Source organism: Emydura macquarii, unplaced genomic scaffold, assembly GCF_026122565.2.
Source record: "Emydura macquarii macquarii isolate MOO-44397 ecotype Brisbane River unplaced genomic scaffold, CSIRO-AGI_Emac_v2 contig_629, whole genome shotgun sequence".
NCBI lineage: Eukaryota > Metazoa > Chordata > Testudines > Chelidae > Emydura > Emydura macquarii.
This window is the reverse complement of record NW_027130766.1, coordinates 8,919,673-8,938,721: the sequence shown is the minus strand read 5'-3', so window position 1 is coordinate 8,938,721 and position 19,049 is coordinate 8,919,673. Positions and strand designations below refer to the sequence as shown.

Sequence of the window (19,049 nt, the reverse complement as noted above, 5' to 3'; positions counted from 1 at the left end):
TGTGCTGCGAGCCTGCGGCAGGGCGGCCGTGCCCCATCTGCGTGTGAGGTACTCGCCGGTCGCCCGTCAAAGGAGCTGTGCTTGTAATTGACGGTAATGGGGCCTGAGCTGGGATCCCCTCGCTGCCCAGCCGCTTGCAGCCCCCTCCCCGGGCATGCTTGAGCTGAGCCTCCTGTAAACTCAGGGCTTGTCTTACAGCTGGGACTGGAGCTGCACCTGCCCAGGGCGAAATGCCTCAGAGCTGTGCGTGCCCCTTCCCTCCCCATGGAAGTGACCCCCCCCCAGGCCTGCTCCCTTAAAGTAGGGCTTCCCCAGGCAGGGGAGTGAGCCGTGGCTCTGCCGTTGGCCCCATCCTCTGAGTCTGGCTCAGCCGGTGCCGCCGGGCTCCCCGCCGCACCGAGCTGGATGGGCACCTTCCTCTCAGGAACAGCTGTGAGTGCCGGGCCTCCTACAGCGGCTCCGCTCAGCCAAGAAGGAGCCAGGGGCCGGCCAAGGAGCCCAGGGACTGGGGGGGGGAGGCATCTCTGCTCCTCGGGCTGTCACTGGCTCCAGGCCGCGTCCCCTCCGGTGGGGCTGCGGGCCAACGTGCTCGGTGCCAAGAGCCGGCAGCTTTTATCCCCTTCCCACCAGGGTCTGGCCCCTTCCAGGGCCAGGCCAGGGGGCTATTTTTACAAGGCTGATGGCTTGGGATTGCTCATGCGCTAAAATAACAGCAACTGCTTCCCTGGCCTGGATTCCCCCGCTCCAAATAGGGCAGCTGGACAGATGCACGGATGCCGGCTCCGGTTACAGGCAAGTGCCTCATCTGGGGGCAGAGCTCCACACAGGCCTGGCGCGGGAAACAGGCCAGGGGAGGAGAAGCCCCTTGGACCTGCTTTTAGCTGCTCCAGGCACAGGGACCAGGCTGTGCGGGGGTCACGGCATGGGGAGTTACCTAGCCCCTGGGGATGCAAACATAAACCCTGGGCTGACGGGCGCCCGCCCCACACGAGGCCAGGTGGGGCTGGTGAGCGGGGCCGGCCAATTAACTGGCCAGGCTGCACCTGAGGAACGGCGGGGTGGGCGCAGGCGACTCATGGGAAACGGGCTCGGTGGGCAGGAGCAGGAAGGGCCAGTGTAAAGCCAGGAGCTGGGTGCAGCACCAGCCTGTCAGCCAGGACCCTGCAGCCGCTCGCGGGCTGGCAAACCCAGAACAAGGGGACGGCCGAGAAGTAGGAAGAAGCCCAGGGAAACAGCAGAGCCTGCGTGCTGTGGGGCAGAGCCTGGGCTGAGCAGGGCCGGCTGTGCCCCGAGATCAATTCCCCACTGCCCGGGGCGCTCGCCCTGGCGATAAAGGGCAGACGGCAGAGCCAGCCGCCGGGCGCGGGGCAGGGTGCCAGGCAGGCTGGCAGGACCCGGGCCATGGCTCCAGCCCGCCTGGCGGAGGCAGGAAGGTCACAGCAGTTCTATTTCGGGGCTGCGATGCCACTGCTAATTATAAGCGAGCAGGAGGGAGGCGCCGTGAGCTGGGCAGGGGCGTGCAGTGTGGGAGCTGCCGGTTCGGGGGGATGAGTAACAGGATGAGCTGTCCCTTTCAGCCGGCGGGGCGGCCGGGACAGAGGGCTCTGGAAGGGGCCAGGCCCCGGTGGGAAGGGGATAAAAGCTGCCGGCTCTCGGCACCGAGCACGTCATCCCGCAGCCCCACCGGAGAGGACGCAGCCTGGAGCCAGCGATAGCCGAAAGAGCAGAGATGCTGGGCCGCCTGCACCTCCTGCCGCCCCCCCACAGCCGCCGGGCTCCCCTCCTGGCCCCCGGTGCCCTCTTGGCTGAGCTGGAGCAAGAGCTGCTGCAGGAGATGGAGGCGGCCTGGGAGTTTGCGAGCAGCATCGGGCGGCGCCTGGCTGGCCGCGGGAACGGCAGCCCTGCCGGAGAGCCAGGCCAGAGCTGCAGCGCGGCCCCGTCCGCAGTCACAGCCGAGCCCTTCGCCGTGCGGCAGGACGTCCAGGGCTTTGCGCCGGAGGAGCTGGCGGTGACGCTGACGGGCAGGAAGGTGCTGCTGACGGGCAGGAAGGAGACGCAGCGCGAGGACGGCCGAGGCTCCTGCTCCTACAAGCACCAGGTGTTCAGGAGGGAGTGGGACGTGCCGGAGGCCGTGGACGCCGACCGCCTGACCTGCTCCGTCTCCAGGGAGGGGCAGCTGTGCATCGAAGCCCCCTGCCTGGCGCCCACTCCCGCCCCCGAGAGAAACGTGCCCATCCAGATCAGCCCGGTGGGGAGCCCGGCGGCCCCAGCAGAGCCGGTTTCAGAGGCCAGGGCCAACGGCAGAGCCAAGGGGTAACCACGCGAGCTGATGGCAGCGGCCCTGGCTGAGCTGGGCAGAGAAGGGGGAGCAGAACCCAGAGGCCAGGGCCAGCAGCAGGGCTGAGCCGTGGCAGAGCCGGTGCCCGGGCTCCGCGGGGCGGGGACGGGGGCCTGGGCTGACTTGTCTGGCTGTAAGCCGGGTGCACGGCCTGTAACTCGTGTTCATAGGAAATAAACGTTCCTGGTTTTCCCATGTGCTCTTGCTGCCTTCGCCAGGCCTGGCCAGGCCCAAGCGCTTTTAGCGCCGTCGCGCCAGCCGGTGGACGTAGGGCCGAGTGCGGCGCGGTACTGTTGCGGGTTATTGCTGCGGTGACACCGTATCCGCCGGGTGCACGGGGCACGAAAGCTGTCCCCGCCTGAGCACCGCCGCTATTTAATTGTTCAGTGCAGGTCAGGCCTCGGCTCACGCAGCAGGCCAGCTGGCCTAGTGGTCAGGGATGCGTGAGCCCAGGGTTCAATTTCCAGCCCTGCTATGGACTCCCTGGGGAGGGGGGGGTCCCTCAGCCTCCCCTGGCTCCCTCCTGCCCTGTAAAATGGGGCGACTCGCCCAGGGGGCTGTTACCAAGACACTAAATGCCCTGGGGCTGGGGCAGCCCACCTGGGAACACCCTGGTCCCAGCAGAGCCGCGCTCCAGCTGCTGCTGCCGGCCAGGCTCCCTGCAAACCCCCTGTGGCCCCCAAGGACAGAGCGTAAACTCAGGGCTAAATCCCTGCCCTGGCTGCTGCTGGGGGGTGAGTCCCAGGGTCTGCCCCTCCCTAAGCACCCAGAAACGCCCAGGCACCTCCCGAGAGACCCAGCCAAGCGCGATGCCGGTCCAGCTCCTCCGTCCTGGGCCTGGCTCGGCGGAGGGCTGCGGTCGGGAGCCAGGCTGAGCAGCAGGAGAACAGAGCGCTAGTCACGCAGACACCCACACCCGGGCCGAACTTCGGGGAGGCTCTAGAAATTCCCAGAGCCGGGGGGGCCCAGAGCATGTGACAGCAGCCATGGCCCGGGCACGGCGTGGGGGGGCTGGACAGCGCGCAGGCCTTTATTTGCGTAGGGTGTGAACGCGCGTGTGCTTGTGTGCACACACATTTCTCTGCATGTGTCTCAGCTGTGACCCTCCCGCTGCTTTGCCCACAGCTCTGCTGAGATTTACCCGGCCAAGGAACCAACCCTCCCAACAACGGCTGCCCCGGGGGAGCAGGAATCCGGCCCCGGGGCCCGCCCCCGCCCTGCAGGATCACCCTGCAAAGCCCAGCCCCGAGTCCCAGCCGGGCCCTGCCGGAGGCTGCCAGAAGCTCCCGGCGCTCTGCCCACCGTTATGTAATTCGTAGGGCCAGGCTCCTCCCGCCCCCCGGCACCGTATATGGGCAGCGGAGGCCGGCTCATCCCGTGCGTGGGCAGAGGAGGAAGGGCCCAGAAGCACCTGGAAGGGCCTGTGCAGCTATATAAGGCTTGCCCCGGCCAGGACCCAGCCAGCGAGCCAGGCGAAAGCAGCAGGACCTCGCCCGGCAGCAGAAGCATGACGAGCTGCTCCCGCTACCTGGTGCGGCTGCTCCCGCTCCGGCGGTGGCCGTTGCGGGGCTTTGGCCCCACGTGGGGCTGCAGCAGCGAGCCGGGGAGCCTCCTCCTGGGCCCGGCCCCCCAGAGCATCTTCGAGACGGTGGTGGGCGACATGCGCAGGCACGTGGAGGAGATGGAGAGGATAAGCCGGGCCGTCTTCGAGGCCCACCCGCTGCTCTCCTGGGAGCCGGTGGGCCGGAGGGGGCTGGGGGAAAGCGGCACGCCCCCGGCTGCGGATGCTGAGAAGGAGCCGGGTTCCCCGGGGCCGCGGGAGGGGACGTTCCGGCTCTCCATGGACGTGGCCGGCTTCTCCCCAGAGGAGCTGACGGTGAGGATGGAGGGGCGGAGAGTGACGGTGACCGGGAAGCGTGAAAAGCAAAGCATGTGGGAAGAGGGAGGCCTCAGCCGAGAATACAGGGAGCTCCGCAGAGAAGCTGTCCTGCCAGAGGACGTGGATCTCCAGGCTGTGACCTGCTCCCTGTCCCGGGACGGGCAACTCTGCATCAAGGCACCGCGCCTGGCCCAGCCGGCCGCGGAGGGGAGAGCCATGCCCATCGGCATTCAGCAGGAGGAGGAAGACGGCGCGGGCAAAGAGCCGCCAAGCAAGGAGGGGCTGGGAACGGGGGCGTCCTGACGCGGCCCTGCGCTCTGGCGTGGTGTCGTGTGCTCCAAACGCCTCTTCCAGAACCTGGGGGAACTGCCTTGTCTCGGGGGCGGGTTAGATCCACGGGAGGCGCCAGGCACGATCCGGGCACCTGTGATGAATGTGCACCTGTCACCTTCTCTGTGTGTTGCCAGGTGACAATTCTCCCCCCTTGTCGCTAGCCTGTGTGTAACCGCTGCAATAAACCAGCTTTCCCTCCTTTCCTGTTGTGAATGGACTTTGTCGGAGTCGTTTTTTACTCTGATTTCCAGGCAGATTCTGCAGGGGGAGACGTGCTACTGCTCTGTGTGAGGGGCCCTCAGCTGCAGGGTCTAGATCAGAGAACAGCAGGGAGGGCCAGGTCCTGGATAATAGTCACAGACGTCTGGTTTGGGCAGGGGTTGGGAATGAAATGTAACTCCGAGCCCCACGCTGCACCAGGAAAGAAGGGGGAAGGCTGGGGATACTTGCCCACGCTGTGGCAGTGTAACTAACAGGCCTGGTGAAGAGGGGACTGAAAAGAAGGGCTTTCCCCCCCCAGATTAGCTATTAAGAAAATCTTTCTGTCAGGACGGTTAAGCACTGGACAGGTGTCCCGAGGAGGTGGGGGAATCGCTGTCATTGTCTAATCTGTTCTCAGGGATGGTCTTGGTTCACTTGGTCCCGCCTCAGCGCTGGGGACCGGATGACCACGCGAGGCCCTTTCCAGCCTGCATTTCAGATTCTTTCTAGGGGGCTGGTGATCGAAACAAGGCGAGAAAACGGCTCGACAGTTACGTGGGTTTTGACTGTAGCCAGGAGGGTTGGGCAGCGAGAGGGTTTCATACAGGGCGACTTCCAGCGCCCCCAGTGAGCCCTTGGCAGACGGACCGTTTCCTAGAGCCGCGGTGCTGGCCCGGGTTAGTCAGGGCTGTCCGTTTGATCACCCCTCGCACAGGGAGGGGTGCTTCCCCAAGGGGCCCAGCTCCGGTCAGCGGCTGCTCCTCGCCCAGAGAGGCTGAAGCCAGGGACCCCAGAGGTGGCCAGGGTGGAGGCCGAGGGGCAGAACTGCCCTCCTTCCAGAGTCTCCAGTGGGGGGGCCCTGCCTGGGCCATCAGCCTGGCGGGGGGCGGGGGCTGCACACGTTTGCACCCTGCTGCATGACTGGGGCTTGGCTGCGCAGGGCTGCGGGGGGTGAACGGGGCCGGGCCCTGCTGTGGGTCGGGGCCAGCTGTGGGGTGCCTGCGCCCCACAAGGGGAGAATCCCCCAGCCCTCCTTTCCCTCCTTTAATGCCAGGTTTCTCCCATTTTGGGGGGATTTAGGTTAAAAGGGGGGTATTTACCCCACAGTGGGGTGGGGTTTGCCCCACATTGTGTGTGGGAGGGGGATTTGCCCCAGGCTGGGGGGTATTTACCCACCGGGGGGTGCAATGGGGGGGGGTATTCCGTCCCGAAGGGCTGGCCCCCCTACGAAGGGGCCCTGGGACTACAACTCCCAGCAGGCCCCGGGCCCGCCGCGCAGGCGCAGTGCCGGCTTGGCGCCCACGCCGCCCGCGGTCCGGGCATGGCGGAGCCGGAGGCCTCGCAGCCCGGCCGGACCCCGCCGCCTCCCGCGGCTGCTCCCGGGCCCGGGGCCGGGCCGGCGGGGGCGGGGCCGGCGGGGAGCGGGGCGGGCTCCAGCGACCCGGCCCGGCCCGGGCTGAGCCAGCAGCAGCGAGCGAGTCAGCGCAAGGCCCAGGTGCGGGGCTTCCCGCGGGCCAGGAAGCTGGAGAAGCTGGGCGTCTTCTCGGCCTGCAAGGTGCCGGGGGGGGGGCTGCGAGGGGCCGGGGGGGGCTGCGAGGGGCCGGGGGGGCGGGCCGCGAGGTGGCGGGGCGGGCTGGGGGGGGCTGCAAGGTATCGGGGGGGCCTTAGCATGGGGGGCTGCAAGGTACGGGGGGGCCGGAGCCGGGGGGGGGGGGGCTGCAAAGTACGGGGGGGCTGGGCCGGGCCGAGCCGAGCCCCGGCGCGGGGGCCTGCGAGGGGCTGGGCAGGGGGGAGCTGTTGGGGGGGAAAGCTGGGTTCAGGCTCGCGGGGGAGCATCGGGGGTGTATGGAGAAGCCGGGGGGGGGGGGGTGTCGGGGGAGAGGGTGTGTATGTGGGGGGGGGGGGTGGAGAAGCCGGGGGGGGGTGTCGGGGGAGAGGGTGTGTATGTGGGGGGGGGTGGAGAAGCCGGGGGGAGGCTGTCGGTCTCCGCCTGCCTGGTGCTGGGCGGAGCTGCAGAAGCCGGGAGCGAAGGAGGGCGGGGGGTCTCTCGGGTCTCGTTGCCCTGCGGCTGGGGGGCGGGTTTTCCCGGCCTTGGCCGGGGGCATCTTCCCATCTCTCTCGGCTGCAGCCCTGGCTGGGGCGGCTCTTGGAGCCGAGCGATCCCAGCCCACCCCCTGGGCCGGCCGGCTGCACTGCTGCTCTCTGCGGTGGGGTGCTGCCTGGGGCACCTTCCCTGGGCCGTGGGGCTCCCCTGGGGTCGTGCTGTGCTGTGCTGGGAAGGGAAGGGGCAGCACTGGCCCGTGGGGCGCGGCCCGGGACCCCACACCGATCGCTGTCTGTCCCCGGCGTAGGCCAACGACGCCTGCAAATGCAACGGCTGGAAAAACCCCAACCCGCCGACTGCCCCCCGCATGGACCTGCAGCAGCCCGTGACCAACCTGAGCGAGCTGTGCCGGAGCTGCGGACACGCCCTCGGTAACCCCCTGCAGCCCCTTTCGCCTTCACGGGCCCCCAGGGCAGGGTGACACACGGGCTGTCGGAGCGAAGGGCTCCGCTCTGGCGGTGCCGTCCCAAGGGGTGGGGGCTGCCTTTATCTCTGGGGCTGGCTCCCTGGCGATGCCCCAGCTGAGGGTTGCCTGGGGTCGCTGCCTGGAAGAGGCCCGGGTGTCACCGCCCTAGTCAGCCTGAGCGAGCTGTGCATCTTCGCTGCTCCCCCTTCCAGCTGACCATGTGTCCCACCTGGAGAACGTCTCAGAAGAGGAGATCAATCGGCTGCTGGGGATGGTGGTGGATGTGGAAAATCTCTTTATGTCGGTCCACAAAGAGGAGGACACGGACACCAAGCAGGTGTACTTCTACCTGTTCAAGGTACGGTGTGGGGAGCAGTGGCGGTGGGTTAGCCCTGCCTCGGAGCAGCCAGCCAGGACGGCGGCGGGGCAGGCTGCCAGCTGAGCCGATGCCTTAATGTCCCCGGCGTGGTGGCGCTGGGGGGCTCCGAGGGCAGTGGGTCTGACTGTTGTTTAGCAGGACGGGCTGGCTGTTCCTGCCCGCCCCACAGCTGGCTTGATGTCAGTGCAGCCACGTGGGGTTAGGATGCAGAGCAAAGGCTTCCAGTTTCCCTCCTGAAATCTGGCATGTCTCTGCCTGCCTCCGATCTGGTCGCTGTGCGATGCGGCGACTTTCTAGGGCTCGCCTGGTTGAAGCCAGCTCTGTGGCTGGGATCCCGCTTTGTCCAGTGGGCGAGTTCCATGGGCCCCCTCTTCGTTACTTCCCCGTGCCCAGAAGCATTCGCAGCCCTTCTCAGTGAGGCTGTCACCAGGCCGTCCCCCAGGCAGGCTTCCTCTCAGGCCTCAGCGCCCCGCTTTCCTGAAGGGAATGTTCTTTGTTCCTCCTTCAGTAAATGGGATTAGAGTAGCTGGAGAGTTCGTTCCCCTCCCAGGGAAACAGTCTGTACATATAAAACCGCGTATGTTTCCCGCTGACAATGCGTCTGGTTTGTGTAGGACCTAGAGAAATTCTCCTGTTTGTGTATCTCCTGCCTGGCAAGGGATGGAACTCTGAATTTCCGACCCTTTCGTGGCTCAGAATCCGCTGGTGTCCCTCTCCTGGAGCAAGGAATGTTAGTTCGTTGTCGTATGAGACTGGAAGAGCCACGTCTCTCCTAACCTGCGTCTTGCCTAAGATTTCTGGAGTCGCAACTGACCCCTGCCCCTGTATTTGTGCTGTGAACTGTTCTCCCGGCCCAAGGTGCGGCTGGCGGGATGTTGAGGACTGGGAAGAGCGAGCCAGTGTAGGGATCTGAGTCCAGTGCCTGTGGCTGGCAAGACTGGCTTAACAGCAGGAGCATTGCTGGAAGCCAGATGTCCTCACCACCACCGCTGCCCTGGGAGGATACACTTCGAGGGAAGGTGTGGGCAGATCCGCAGGTGGTGTAAATCAGCACAGCCCCATTAAAGGCAGCAGAGTGGCACCATTTACGCCAGCTGGGGATCTGGCCGGCTGCTCCTGGCCTGAGTTATAACCGTGTCTTTCTGTGGCTGCCGAATGCCGCGCCTCCCTCCAGCTTCTCGTGTGTCACGTCTCCCTTGCCTCCCCAGCTGCTGAGGAAATGCATCCTGCAGATGAGCCGCCCCGTTGTAGAAGGGTCCCTGGGGAGCCCCCCCTTCGAGAAGCCGAACATCGAGCAGGTAACACCAGCGCTCATTGTCTCGGTGACCCCCACGCCTGGTGCACTGTCGGCCATAACGCACAGCCAGGCCCGAGCAAAGGTGTCTACATGGATGCCTCCCGGCTGGGGGAGGCGTGTTCTGATGACCCTCTCTTAAGCCTGGTTTTTACCTTTTAGCTTCCTGGTGTCTCCTCCCCCAGCCCCAATAACCCTTGTATAACTACGAATTCCTTGCAACTGGCTGACTCGTTGTCCACCCAGGGACTGACCCGGGCAGCGTCACTGTAGCATCTGGGTGCCTCAATAGCAAACCAAGCCGCGTGCTGCTGCTGGTACGAGGAAATCCATCCCTGTGGGCTGTTGCTGGGTGCGTTTGTTTCTCATGGAGGTGACTGGTCTCCCGCCCTCACCCTGGAGGTGGTAGATCTTCATAAGTCAGAGGGCTCTGGTGGAGCTCAAGGGACAGGGCAGGAAGACAAGAATTTCCAGACGGGTGAAACCAGGGTCCATCTTGTCCAGGGTCATGTCTCCAGGCTTCACGCCCGCAGCTCGGCCAGTGCAGCTCTGACCCTGAGCTGCGGCGCTCTGCGGCTATAGCGCTGCACCCCCCCTGCTCCGTTGCTGGGCTCCCTGCTCCCTCTCTGCCGATGCCCCTCGGTCCCAGTCTGGGTCTCCCTGACAAGCTGCCAGCTTTATCAGACGGCTCAGTGAGGATCTTGCAGTGTTGATAAATGACCTGGGGATTCTTGGAGAATCCCCCCGTACTCCTCCGTAACAGCCCAGCTCTTGGCTGATCATCCCGGCCATTCGCTGCTGCTCCGTCCTACACCTCCCACAACTGCTCTGCTTCTCAGCTCCCTACGCCTCGTCTCGCACCGCTGGTCTCTTGCCACCCCCCGCCCCTTGTTCACTGCGCAGAACCAGCCCCCTGTCGGCAGCTGTGCGACAAAGCCCGTGGCTGGAGTCTGCCTTGGCCTTCCCTGACGCGCTGCGTGTAACCTGCCCCGCCAGGGAGTCTTCAACTTCGTCCAGTACAAGTTCAGCCACCTGCCCCCCAAGGAGCGGCAGACCATGTACGAGCTCTCCAAGATGTTCCTGCTCTGCCTCAACTACTGGAAGCTGGAGACGCCCTCCCAGTTCCGGCAGCGCTCGCAGAACGATGACGTGGCCACCTACAAAGTCAACTACACCCGGTGAGTGGCCGGTGGCGGAGGGGGACGAGCCTGCCCTTGCCCTGGGGCGAGGGGCCCGTGCAGACCCTCTCCCAGCTCAGTGCTCACCAGCAATTGGTTCCAGGCTTTGCTAACGGGGCTTTAGCTTCTTCCTGGCCCCCAGATCTGGGTGAGCTCTGCCCGGGGCTCCCCTGGCGTCACGTCGCTGATGAGGGGATCTGGGCTGGCCCACGCTCTCCGATCCTGATCTCTCCCGCCTCCCTTCCTGCTGTATTGGCAGCAAAGGGCCATGCAGAGCTTGAGGACCTGTTCCTGCAGCCTTTGAGCATGCACAATGCCTGCTGCATCTGACGCCTCGGCCTGGGGCACCTCGCGTGCGCTGCGTGCACAAGCTCGTGCTGCGGAAGGGCCTGCAGCTCTGCTGGGCCACTTGTCGATGGGCTGGTGCGTTGCGCCGTTTGCACCTGGGCCGGGGATTGGGGCACTCGTGACGGTTTGGTGCCATGAAGCCAGGGCGCGTTGCCACTGGCTAGCTGGGAGCGAGGGCTCTGTGTGCCCCGCACTCCGCTGGGAAAGGTCCCCTATCTTGACTACCACAGCCGCCGCCTCTCTGGTCCCTACAAGAGGCAGCTGCTGAGATTTACATCCCTGCCCGTGGCTGCTACCCCAGCAGTAACACCGGCCCCATGGGGGCACTGGTGCCAGCGTCTAGGAGGGGGAAGGTCCCTGAGGGCGTGCCCTCTTTCTCCCCTCCAGGTGGCTGTGTTACTGCCACGTGCCCCAGAGCTGTGACAGCCTGCCCCGCTGTGAGACCACCCACGTCTTCGGGCGCAGCCTGCTCAAGTCCATTTTCACCGTCACCCGCCGGCAGCTGCTGGAGAAGTTCCGGGTGGAGAAGGACAAGCTGGTGCCGGAGAAGCGGACGCTCATCCTCACCCACTTCCCCAAGTAGGTGTGGGGGGCTCCCAGGGAGTGGGGCTGGCTGAGCTCTCGCTGGCCCTGGTGAACTCAGATGTGGCAGTTCTTGTGCCTTCTGGTGGGGGGGGGGGGTCACGTCCGGTGTGTGGGTGCCAGGCCCCCTGGGCCCTGCTCACAGAGTGAGACTCCTCCCGGGGGGGCCTGTCCCTTTAATCTGGGTGGCCAAACTGTCCCTACAAGTTGCTCTGTGTTGGCAGCTCTAATGCTGCCCTGGTGGCACGTTCCTATTCCCCAGGGACTGACCTGCCCTTGCTGATGGCGCACTGGCTGGGCAGGATTTCCAGTTTCCCAGCCTGCACGCTCTCCTGCCTTGCTCTCCGGCTGGCTGGCTGGCTAACGCGCCCCGTTGCCTGCCCTGCCCAGGTTTCTGTCGATGCTGGAAGAGGAGATCTACGGGGAGAACTCTCCCATCTGGGAATCCGACTTCACCATGCCGACCACGGAAGGCGCCCAGCTGGTCCCGCGTCCAGGTATGTTGCTAGGAAAATGCCAGGCCACCCGTGCGTCCTGGGGGCGATTGAGCTGACGCTGACCACGGCAAGCGAGTGCTTTGCTCAGCATGGCCCGATGGTGCGGGCTGTGGAGGACCAGTGCAAACGCGTCCCATCGGGGGCCGCACGGGCACCGATGCTGGGGCAGGGGGCTGCGAGCGAGCGAGCGGGTTCTGCCCGTGACAGGCTCCGTTCTCGTTCCCAGCCGCCGTCAGCACCGTCGCCGTGCCCGGCAGCCCGATATTCAGCAAGAAGCTCAGCAGCAGCAGCAGCTCTTTGTCCTCCATGAGTGTGGACGCCGGGGCCGCGGAGCCCGTGCCAGGTAACGTGAGCGAGTGCCCTGCGCCCCCGGAGGATGGGTAGCGGGAGGGACTGAGACGTCCCGGGGCCCCGCGGGGCAGCACAAACCTTTACGACCCCAGCGCCGCGACACCAGGCTGAGCTGCCGTTCCGCCGGGGGGTTGCTGAGATCTCAGGTGTGGGCTGGGGAAGGGATCTTGGGTTCCAGGGAGCAGAAGGGGTCTGTGGAGGATCTTGTGCCCTTATGATACATGCCAGCAGATGGTCAGCCAGCTCAGAAACAGCTGGTGCACGCCGTTCCCTGCAGGCCTGTTCCCTGTCACACACCCATTCAGATCAAATGGGGGAAATGAAAGAGCAGCCGGCGGGGGGGGGGGCCCCCCCCCAGCACAGACCACCTGGGACAGGCTGAGCCACGGATGCTGTGCCACTCACCATGGAGCACCTGGTCAGCCTGGCCAGGCCCGTGTCCCTCCTGTAGGTAGCCGAAAGGGGAAGCCCCCGGAGGGTTGGCAACCAGGCCCCCGAACGTCCCAGCCCCTGTCCCTGAAGAGGCAGCGCTAACGCCCCAGCAGCCCCGCTGCCCCATGGGCCCCAGCTCTGCTGAGGGCTGGCTGCTGGCGCGGGCTCCGAACGTGGCGTGCGTGGCGGTTGCGGTCTCCGTTGCCCCGCGGCTCGGTGGGGCGGGAGATGCCGGGCAGCGAGGGGCCGTTGGCTCTGCCGCCAGCGCCGCTGTGACCGCCCTCTGCCGCTCGAACAGGCGAGAAGCGGAAGCTGCCCGAGAGCCTGACTCTGGAAGATGCCAAGCGGATCCGGGTCATGGGCGACATCCCCATGGAGCTGGTCAACGAGGTGATGCTGACCATCACGGACCCGGCCGCCATGCTGGGCCCAGAGGTATGGGTCGGGGCGGGCTAAGACTGGGGACGGCTGGGCGCGGGCCCTGCAGTGGTGTCGCTGTCAACCCAGGAGCTGCCAGCTCCCTGGGCAGCCGTGCCAGACCATGTAGGCCGGGCACGGGGGGTTGGGTGCGTGGCCGGGGCTTTGCACCTTACACTGCCGCCCCCCAGACCAGCCTGCTGTCGGCCAACGCGGCGCGGGACGAGACGGCACGGCTCGAGGAGAGGCGCGGCATCATCGAGTTCCACGTCATCGGCAACGCGCTCTCGCAGAAATCCAACAAGAGGGTGCTGATGTGGTTGGTGGGGCTGCAGAACGTCTTCTCCCACCAGCTGCCCCGCATGCCCAAGGAGTACATCACCCGCCTCGTCTTCGACCCGTACGTGGCGCTGGGAGCCGGGCCCGGGGCAGGGAGGGGTCTGCTCCCGGCAGCTGTGGGGGGTGGGAGGGGGAGAGCCGCACGGCCGAGCCAGGCTGACGCTGGGTTCCAGAGCCCTCCCCAGTCCCACGCCGGGCCGTTCCTGCCTGGTCCCCAAACTCCCCCTGCTGCTGCTGCAGTGACTCGCGGGGGGCAGGGGGGGCTGGGTAGTCACGGGTAGCGACTCTGGCTGTGCCTTCCCTGGCAGCAAACACAAGACCCTGGCTCTGATCAAGGATGGCCGGGTGATCGGGGGGATCTGCTTCCGGATGTTCCCCACCCAGGGGTTTACGGAGATCGTCTTCTGCGCCGTGACGTCCAACGAGCAAGTGAAGGTGAAGGGGAAAGGGCAGCTCTCTGGGGGGGTTGAATGAGAGAACAGCTGGGGGCTGGGATTGAGGGGTATCGGCAGAGCTGGCGGGGGGGAGCCCAGGGCTGGGATAGCAGGGGGAGGCTGCAGGCCAGGCTCTGATGCCATGCTGGCTCCAAGGGAGCTGCCCTCGGGTGCTTGCCCCGGCTGTGGTGAGCGCAGCCCCCGTGGACAGCGGGATTTGTCCTGCAGCCGGGCCGTGGCCATGTGTGATGCTTGTTCCTGCGGCTGAACAGTTGCTCTGCTGGCGTCTGTCCCCCCGACGCACCAGGCCAGCAGTGGCCATCTCCCCAGAGCCCCTCCCTCCCTGAGGGGCTGAGTCGTGTCTCGCCCTTGGCAGCCGGGCTGCGTGGCATGCGTCTGTCTGTCTGTCTGCCCTCCCAGGGGTACGGGACGCACCTGATGAACCACCTGAAGGAGTACCACATCAAGCACAACATCCTCTATTTCCTGACCTATGCCGACGAATACGCCATCGGCTACTTCAAAAAGCAGGTACGGCCTCCTGGCGCCGCCTGCCCCGCCCACGCGGGGGGGGGGATGTGCTGACCCCCCCCCCTCCTCTCACAACCCCTCTTCCTTTCCAGGGCTTCTCCAAGGACATCAAGGTGCCCAAGGGCCGCTACCTGGGCTACATTAAGGACTACGAAGGGGCGACGCTGATGGAGTGTGAGCTCAACCCCCGCATCCCCTACACCGAGCTCTCACACATCATCAAGAAGCAGAAGGAGGTATCTCGCGGGGCAGCGCCCGGCTCCGCTCACCAGCCACGCGCCCTGGAGGCTCTTGAAGCGAGCGCAGGGAAAGGGGCAGCGCTGCCCACGAGCTCCCGGCCAGGCTCATGTCTCCGCGCGAGGGCTAGTCACGGCCCCGTTCCTCCAGGCCAGCCTAGGGCCGTGTCGCCGCACCGGCCTGTCAGACCCAACCAGCCCCCTGGAGCCGAATCGGCCCCGCGTCCCAGCGCAGCGCCCAGCCCCCCTGGCCTGTGCCCCTGGGCACACGGCAGCCTTCAGGGCCTCGGCTGCCCTGTCCCGCAGGAGCTGCCCTTTGCCCGGCTCCCCTGCAAAGCGGCCCGAGGGTGGGGGCAGCGGGCCTGGACCAGCCGGACTCCGCCCTCGCCTGCCCTCCCCGGCTGGCTGCTAACTGACAGGCCTCTGCCTCCCCCGCCACAGATCATCAAGAAGCTGATCGAGAGGAAGCAGGCGCAGATCCGCAAGGTCTACCCGGGCCTGACCTGCTTCAAGGAAGGCGTGCGGCAAATCCCCGTGGAGAGCATCCCTGGAATCCGTAAGCTGGGGCCTTTCCCTGCGGCTGTAGCTGCCCCGGTAGCACCCGTGCGCTCACACCGCCACGCCTGTAGGCACAGCCGGCCGTCTGCGCTGCGGCTGCGCTGCTGTCCCTTTGTGGCCAGGCTCTGCTGCTGGGCGGTTCTCTGCGGCGTGCCGCGGGCGAATGGGCCGGGCTCAGACGGTCAGAGTGGGGAAAGGCAGGGTGGCCCCTGCGCTGGGGAGTGAGCCCTGCGTGGGCCCTTTCCTTCGTCAGGTCCTGCAGGCAGGAACATCAGGTGAGAACGCAGGGGCCTTGAATGGCCCAGCCGCTCGGGAGTAGCTCCAGTCCGTGCTCTGCTCCAGGCCTGCGGGTGCCCCGGGCCAGTCTCCAGAGCAGGGCTGGTGTCCCGCCCTCGGCTCTGTGCTGAACTAGTCCAGCTCCCGACACGTCTCCATGGAGCAGCGCGTTCCAGAGCCAGGGGCGCTCCCATGCAGAGCGGGGCTGTGGGGGCGGCGGAGGGGCAGCCGCGGCCCTCGCAACCAGGTCCTGGAGGGCTGGGCTGGGCAGCGCGGGGGTCATGGCGGCAGAGGCCAGAGCGCTGCACTGGGGCGGGGGCTGGGACTCGATCGATGGCGTATGAGCAAACCCCTCTTCCCCTCCTCCAGGAGACACGGGCTGGCGGCCGCTGGGGAAGGAGAAGGGGTAAGTGCCGTTCCCAGCCCTGCGTCCGTGGCTGCTGGCAGGGGGAGTTGGCGGGGGGCACGGAGCAGGGTGGGAGCAGTGGCGCAGGGTGTGATACCTCCCCCACCCCCCCCCATCAGCAGCCCGGGCCAAAAGAGGCGGCTCCGGCGCTGGCTCCCAGTGCAGGGATCCATTCTCAGCACCCCGAGAGGTGGCCGCAGGCTGTTGGACCTCGGGCCAGCAGCGTCCTGCCGGAGAGGAGAGCCCTCGAAGAGGCTGTGCAGGAGGCAGGAAGCCGGTCGCCCCCAGAGTGGGAGGGTGGGCGGGAGCCCCGGAGGGACAGGGGCTCGCCTAGCCCCGAGAGCTCCGTGCCCGCTCGCCTGTGGCTGCCGGGAGGGGACAAACGTGGCGGGTGCCAACCTCAGCTGTGCCCCTTCTCCTGCAGGAAGGAGCTCAAGGACCCAGACCAGCTCTACAACACCCTGAAAAACCTCCTGGCCCAAATCAAGGTGACGAGGGGGGGGGGGGGTGGTTCTTCTGTGGTTTTTCCTCCAGCATCTCTGTGCCAGCAGCTGCTGGGTGTTGAGAGCCCTCGTGGGTCCGTTGGAGCCTCCAGCCCAGCTGAGGGCTCGGGGCGGGTTCTCCTGGGGCCAGGCGAGAGGTGCCTGGGCTGCTCAGACAGTTCCCAGGAGATCCGTGGGCAGCGCTTCCGCTGTGTCTGAGCTCCCCGAGCCAGGGGCCTCCCGGGCCTGGTTCTGCAGGGGATGCTAGCGGGATGGCCGGGGGGAGGGAGGGGGGTTACTTTGTGTCCCTGGCGTGGGGCTCTGACTGCCCCTCACCCCCACAGACCCACCCCAGCGCCTGGCCCTTCATGGAGCCCGTGAAGAAGTCGGAGGCCCCCGATTACTACGAGATCATCCGGTTCCCCATCGGTAGGGCCCAGTGCGGCGCTGGGGGGGGGGTGTGTGTGTGTGTGTGTGTGTGTGTGTGTGTGTGTGTGTGTGTGTGTGTGTGAGCGTGGGCTGCGCAGCGGGAGGCGGGGTGGGGGCAGGACTCCTGGGCCCTCTTTCATTGCTGGGTGGGAAGGGGAATCTCGTGGTTGGAGGGGGGCTGATTTCTGCGCTCTCCTGGGGGGTGGGGTTCTCATGGTTAAAACGGGGGCGGGGCGCCAGGACTCCTGGGTTCTATTCCTGGCTCTGGCACTGTGTGTCCTGGGGGCCAAGTCCCTTCCCCGCCCTGTGTCCCAGGTTCCCCTCTGCAAAGGAGGGAGTGAGGCTGAACGCGGGGGCTGGAGGGGCACCGGGGATGGGGGGGGGAATGACACGGCAGCCGCAGGCTGATCGCTGCCCCCCGCCCCCCGCAGACCTGAAGACCATGACGGAGCGCCTGAAGAACCGCTACTACGTCACCAGGAAGCTCTTCATCGCCGACCTGCAGCGCATCGTCACCAACTGCCGGGAGTACAACCCGCCCGACAGCGACTACTGCAAGTGTGCCAACACCCTGGAGAAGTTCTTCTACTTCAAGCTGAAGGAGGCAGGGCTCATAGACAAGTAGGGGCTCGGGGAGCCGGGGCAGGGGCCCTGGCGCTCCAGCTTCTCCTCGGGGCCTTGCGCTCCCCGGGCTTCTCTGAGCCCTGCTACCGGCCGGCCGGGGCCAGCCAGGGGGCGTGTGTAGCTGCTGGACGCCCGGCCGGAGGGCTGGGCTGCTCTTCTCCTGCTGCCCCGTGGGCTGGGACTCCGGCTCCCCGGTGGCCCTTCGCCGAGGGGCGGTACGCGGTGTCTGGGGGTCTCGGCGCTACGCAGGAGCCGTGGGGTCCCTCTTGGCTCTGCAGTGGATTCAGCCCGGGCATGGACCTGCTGGGCCGGGCGGCGCTGGTACCAGAGCTGAGGGGCCCCACCCCAGAGCGAGCCGCACCATGTCTGTGGGGCCTGGGGCGGGCTGCACGGGCTGTCGGTATGTCTTTGCTTTAGGGGCTGAGGCCCTGCCTCTGCTCCCCTCCCCCAGCCCAGCTGTGGCTCTGCTGTGTCCCCTGGGGCAGCCGCCCGCTGGTGGGTTCTGCCTGGCTCCTCGGCCCCCCCGCCTGGCCCCCTTGCTCCACCAGGCTCCTGGTGCACACGCAGCATCTGTCCCTGCCCCTTACCCCATGAATGTACCGGGGGGGCCGGCATCTTCTCCCCCGGCTGGAGAGCTGCCTCGCCTGCTTTCAGGGGCGCGGCTGCATCCTGTGCTGGGGGCCGGATCAGTGTGTCTGTCTCGGCTCTTGGCCTGCTCCCTCCCCAGGTGCTCCAGCACCCGCTGCCTGGTCCGGCGGCCGTGGGTCCTGCCCCAGCCCTGCCTCCCTCTGCCTGAGCGGCTGCAGCGTCTGACCCCCTCTGCCCTGCTCTGCATGCCAGGGGCTCCCCCGGCCCCAGCTCACGGAGCGCTGCAGTCCTGAGCCCTGCTGGGCCGGGCCAGCTCCGGTGCCAGGGGAATGCTCTGCCCCTTGCTTCATACCCCGGGGCGATGCTCGTCCGTCTCGGCGGCGCTCGCTCTGCAGGGCCTGCTGTGGGGGGTGGGGCTTGTTCTGTGGGGGCAGGGGGTGTCTGCTTGTGGGAAATGGGTTCCAAGGTGCAGCCAGGGCCTTGTTAGCACCCTCGCTAGAGGGGTCAGTGCTGTGAGTGGCTAAGCCAGGACCCCTTCCTCGGGGGCTGAATGGAGTCTCGGTGGGTGGCGGTATGGGTCTGCTCCCCCCTGCCGCCCTCCCTGCCCCTTCTCCCTCACCTCCAGTGCAGGGGGGGCAGCACCTGCCCAAGAGAAGAGCTGGCTGTTCCTCCTCCCCCCCCCCCCCAGGTGCATCAGCCGCATCCCTGTGCGACCTGCCCCCCTGCAGCTCCTGTCCCACCTGGCTCCTCTCCCGCAAGCTGCAGGCAGAGGGGAGTCTCCCCGCTGAGCAGCCGAGGGAAGGCGGCCGGGCAGCGTTTGGCTGTAATGTTCTCCCTGCTGCCGGGCTGCTCACTGTCGCTTTATTCCCCCCGCCCGCCCCCTGCGCTGGCCTGGCTGGGAGGGGCCCTGCCCATTTCACTTTATTTTCCTTTTTCTAAAATAAATGTACTTGGCCCCCGGAAAGCCTCTGTCTGTCTCCCAGCGTCCCAGCCCTGGGCAAGGGGCTCTGATGGAGGAACAGAATGGCGGGGGGTGGGGGGTGTTAGTCCCCGCCTGGCCCCTCCTGCGATGGGCACGGTGCGGCCGTATCTCCTGCTGTCACCCCTTCGTCCGAGAGCAGCTGCAGCGGGGGGCCGGGGCGCTGCAGCTTGGCTCCCCCCGTCCCGGTGGAATCAGAGAGGCAGAGCCTGGGGCTGTTTGTGACGGCTGCGTGCACCAGTCCTGCAATGAGAGGGGGGGTCTGCAGGGCAGAGCACAAACCCTCCTGCTGCTCCCACCACGCACCCGGCAGTGCCCACGGCCTCGTCCCAGCCCTACGGCGCCCAGAACTCACCGCGGCTCGGGTCGCTGCTGGTGCGCCCGGAGGCAGGCCTGGGGCAGCGTGTGTCGTGGTGCCACTGGCTGAT

At 66.8% G+C, this 19,049-nt stretch overlaps 3 protein-coding genes across 4 annotated transcripts; all 3 read left to right on the top strand.

The window, feature by feature from the left end:
• Nucleotides 1-1,521: 1,521 nt before the first annotated feature.
• On the top strand, nucleotides 1,522-2,530 carry HSPB9 (heat shock protein family B (small) member 9). Its single transcript, XM_067541340.1, has one exon. The coding sequence runs from the start codon at nucleotides 1,730-1,732 to the stop codon at nucleotides 2,315-2,317; it is 588 nt and encodes a 195-aa protein (XP_067397441.1). The 5' UTR covers nucleotides 1,522-1,729; the 3' UTR covers nucleotides 2,318-2,530.
• A 146-nt stretch (nucleotides 2,531-2,676) lies between these two features.
• Nucleotides 2,677-4,750, top strand: LOC137148491 (heat shock protein 30C-like). The gene has a single exon (XM_067541339.1). The coding sequence runs from the start codon at nucleotides 3,690-3,692 to the stop codon at nucleotides 4,518-4,520; it is 831 nt and encodes a 276-aa protein (XP_067397440.1). The 5' UTR covers nucleotides 2,677-3,689; the 3' UTR covers nucleotides 4,521-4,750.
• Nucleotides 4,751-6,057: 1,307 nt separating this feature from the next.
• Nucleotides 6,058-17,680, top strand: KAT2A (lysine acetyltransferase 2A). Of its 2 annotated transcripts, none has more exons than XM_067541337.1 (18): nucleotides 6,058-6,306; nucleotides 7,103-7,226; nucleotides 7,474-7,619; nucleotides 8,849-8,938; nucleotides 9,931-10,112; nucleotides 10,848-11,039; nucleotides 11,433-11,539; nucleotides 11,766-11,882; nucleotides 12,621-12,757; nucleotides 12,931-13,139; nucleotides 13,387-13,513; nucleotides 13,933-14,043; nucleotides 14,136-14,217; nucleotides 14,721-14,835; nucleotides 15,483-15,519; nucleotides 15,944-16,007; nucleotides 16,346-16,430; nucleotides 16,862-17,680. In XM_067541337.1, the coding sequence occupies exons 1-18, from the start codon at nucleotides 6,073-6,075 to the stop codon at nucleotides 17,469-17,471; spliced, it is 2,769 nt and encodes a 922-aa protein (XP_067397438.1). In that variant the 5' UTR covers nucleotides 6,058-6,072; the 3' UTR covers nucleotides 17,472-17,680. The 2 variants fall into 2 exon arrangements, with proteins under 2 accessions (XP_067397438.1, XP_067397439.1); XM_067541338.1 differs by having other exon boundaries at nucleotides 14,136-14,279; nucleotides 16,862-17,278.
• The last annotated feature ends 1,369 nt before the right edge of the window (nucleotides 17,681-19,049 follow it).

Excerpts from the sequence above, each read along its gene's own strand:
- HSPB9 (XM_067541340.1), top strand. The coding sequence starts at position 1,730 with ATGCTGGGCCGCCTGCACCTCCTGCCGCCCCCCCACAGCCGCCGGGCT.
- LOC137148491 (XM_067541339.1), top strand. The coding sequence starts at position 3,690 with ATGGGCAGCGGAGGCCGGCTCATCCCGTGCGTGGGCAGAGGAGGAAGG.
- KAT2A (XM_067541337.1), top strand. The coding sequence starts at position 6,073 with ATGGCGGAGCCGGAGGCCTCGCAGCCCGGCCGGACCCCGCCGCCTCCC. Across the intron at positions 6,307-7,102 it reads GCGTCTTCTCGGCCTGCAAG|GCCAACGACGCCTGCAAATG; the intron begins GTGCCGGGGGGG and ends TCCCCGGCGTAG. Across the intron at positions 14,836-15,482 it reads GGAGAGCATCCCTGGAATCC|GAGACACGGGCTGGCGGCCG; the intron begins GTAAGCTGGGGC and ends CCCCTCCTCCAG.